This window comes from Anneissia japonica, unplaced genomic scaffold, assembly GCF_011630105.1.
Source record: "Anneissia japonica isolate Jap-2015-1 unplaced genomic scaffold, ASM1163010v1 scaffold827_len218306_cov157, whole genome shotgun sequence".
In the NCBI taxonomy this organism is placed as follows: Eukaryota; Metazoa; Echinodermata; class Crinoidea; order Comatulida; family Comatulidae; genus Anneissia; species Anneissia japonica.
In genome coordinates this window covers 38,510-41,731 of record NW_022706853.1, presented here as the reverse complement: position 1 = coordinate 41,731, position 3,222 = coordinate 38,510, and the positions used below count along the sequence as shown (strand labels likewise).

General features: G+C 25.4%; 1 protein-coding gene across 1 annotated transcript in view; it reads right to left on the bottom strand.

Moving 5' to 3' along the window:
- Positions 1-500: 500 nt before the first annotated feature.
- Positions 501-3,222, bottom strand: part of LOC117106216 (L-rhamnose-binding lectin CSL3-like) — an 8,210-nt gene continuing 5,488 nt past the window's right edge. The window contains exon 5 of the mRNA XM_033247562.1: positions 501-2,619. Within this exon, the coding sequence (XP_033103453.1) occupies positions 2,534-2,619 (86 nt within the window). The 3' untranslated portion in view covers positions 501-2,533. The remainder of the gene's footprint in view (positions 2,620-3,222) is intronic.

Genomic DNA, 3,222 nt, shown 5'->3' with positions numbered 1-3,222 from the left:
AAAAACATGTGTCAATATTAAATGAATAAACATCATCACCACAATCATCATTAACATCATAGTCGTCATAATATAGTACTTATCATTATCATCATAATAGTAATTATCAAAACATAATAATAAAATAATCATACATAATGTAATAGTAATAAATATAATTATAATAAAATAATAATAAATATGTAATAATAATAATAAATGCATTAATAACAAAAGCCTAATATTATGATAATAGCAGTATTATATTCGTGATTTAGTTGCAGGCTATTCACACTTTCGTATTAAACCCGGATTTAAAAAAATATACGGTATACATGAAGCTATAAAAAATGGAGAAAAATGCATTATCGTATATTTTTCATTACATAGATTATTGACTTTCTTTTTTTTTTGTTTTTTGTTTTCTTTTTTTTTTCCACTTTATTTTTTCCACTTAATTAAAATTATATTGGTTTTCTGTGTTTTTTTTTTTCTTTTTTACTTTATACGTTTTAACGACTTTTCTTTTTGTTGCAATTTCAACTTCATTTCTCATTAAAGCATTGGAAGAAGCCCTATGTTCTGTTGTTCAAACAGACATAGTACGGTAAGTCTAGTTGTTATTGTACTTTTGAAAAACAAAAAGTAGGTCTATCAGATAATTTTTATAAATAAAATGGTTTATAAAAATGATTATATTATCTTAATACAAAAAAAAAAAATAACACTGTACTGTTAAACGGTCACATGTGTTTTAAAAAAGAATTGCTGTAAATAAAGCATAGAGCGATCGATAATTTTTTTAATTGATAATATGATTGCTATTTTAATTTTAAAACAAAAAATGAATCGGTTTATTTAATAATACATAATAAGTATTTTAAAACAATTCATTAGCACCATATGAGTATACATAATGCTTTACAATGTGTATCAACTCTAAACTAAACTAAACTAAAAACTGCAAATAAAAAATCATTACTGTATACAAAATACAAGGTCGAAGGATTATTAACCAAACTATAATATATTATACAAATTTTGATTATTATTATTAGCATTATACACTTAATGATAGCATTATAAACTTAATATCTTACTAAAAAACTTTAAGAAAAAAAGGAATAATGAATATAAAGAAGGCCGGCCGATTATAAACCATTACAAATTGCAATTATAAATTCCACCATCGTAATATCATGGTTATACAAATAAACGAAAAAAGTCATTATTCTAAATTAAAAAAAACAAGACCGACAAATTATAGATCATAACACATTCAACACAATTAATTATGATTATAAATTGCGACTACAATTAGAATTATAAACTCTATTATTATATTAATATACTACTAAAAGTTAAGAGAAAATAAATATCATTATTCTAAATAATATAAAGGATGCCGAGCGGTTATAAACTAATAACTGTATGTTTCTTTATTCTACAAAACTTTATTATCATATTAAGCTACCAGTAATATAACGCACAAAAATCATTTAAAACATACCTGAGTGTACATTATTTAAACTCATAAATTCAATAACATATATCAAAAGATGTATATCATTTTGTATTTTTTGGTATAGGCCCTAGGCCTATTATTAGATTATATTAATATTTTATATTTTTCGGGTTTAGGATCATAAATATACTGAAAATACAGTAAAGCACCTGATTGGTTTTTAGGGTGGGTTAAATTGAGAATTTGGGTTACTATTAGGGTACAGGAACGCTATTTATTGTCCATAAAGTAGGACTTCAAACTCATGCATAAGATTGTTGATTGTTTTTGTTATACCGTATAATAATAATAATAATAATAATAATAATAATAATAATAATAATAACAATAATAATAATAATAATACATTTTATAATTATAATAGTAATAGTAATAATAATGTCAATGATAATGATAATAATATCAATAAATTAATTAGTATTATTAGGTAATATTTTTATTGGTTGTTAATAAAATTGTTTGTATGATTTTGACTTCTGTTTTTTCTATAGCTAAAATGTATTGCTTTAATAATTGATTGGTTGATTGGCTAATTGATATATTTGATTAGTTGATTGATTATTTAGTTGATTGTTTGATAGGGTGCTAATTAATTGTTTACACATCTTTCAATTGAATAATAATTAAGATGATCAGATTAATGTTACGATTAGCCTATGCCTGCTGCCACAAAACTTATTTATAATTCTAATAACATATACCTAAAATTTACTCTATATAATTTTTAAGCGATACAATACGTATACCTTTTGATATTGACGGTCAAATGTGATTTAACACTGCAACAGTCTAATTCTATGTGTTACTGAAACCATGCACGATTATGTAGCTCAATCGTATACGTATCTCGATGATCGTATTTGGAAATCAATGCTGAAATGTGACTGCTCATGTTAATGTTTTCTTTATGTCTTTTTGTTTTTCTTCTGTTCTCTCTTTTCTGCTTGCTTTTTCTCCCTGTATTCAGCTTTCTCCCTTTGTTTCTTTTTTCCTGAGCACTCCCTTAAATGGCGCATTGTGCCTTGTAAGTCAAAGATTGGATTGGATTGGATAACATACGTCAATATTTGGAGTTTCAATCCATTGCCTTAGAATAATTTTGCTGGTTATACTTCCTATAGACGAAAAAAATACGTTAAAAAATATACCAGTAGAAATTTATGACATAGAAAGTGGGTGTAACTCCTCCGATTCATAACAGAAAAAAAAACTTATGACATAATTCAAATTTAGTGAGGAAAAATAGGCAGAGTACTAAATTCGGCATGGGAATAAAATCTGCAAAAACTTAAGCCACAACTCGAAAGCTGAACAAATCTCCAGTATATAAGCAAAGGAGACGACAAAAAGGGAGCTTTATTACAGTAAAACACTTCCTTAAATTTAGTATCTGAATCGTATTTTTCATTGCTGAAAGTTTAGTGGGCGTTTCTTTCTTTCTTTTCTTTTTTTTTTAATATATATGTATTGATAAGCTTAATTTATAGTCTTTATGGATAAAATATTTAACATAAATAATAATTATCATAAGATAATTTTCAAAAATCATTACTTCTTTTAACATGGTTATCCCAGCCATATTTTTTTCATTTCGTCAATTCAACAGGATTGAATGCATTCGACACGTTGTTCAGGAACAATTTGCAATCGTTGAAAGTCGGCTTGGAAGATTGCTTTTACAACCAGACCAGTGATAATGGTGGATGACTGTGAATGTC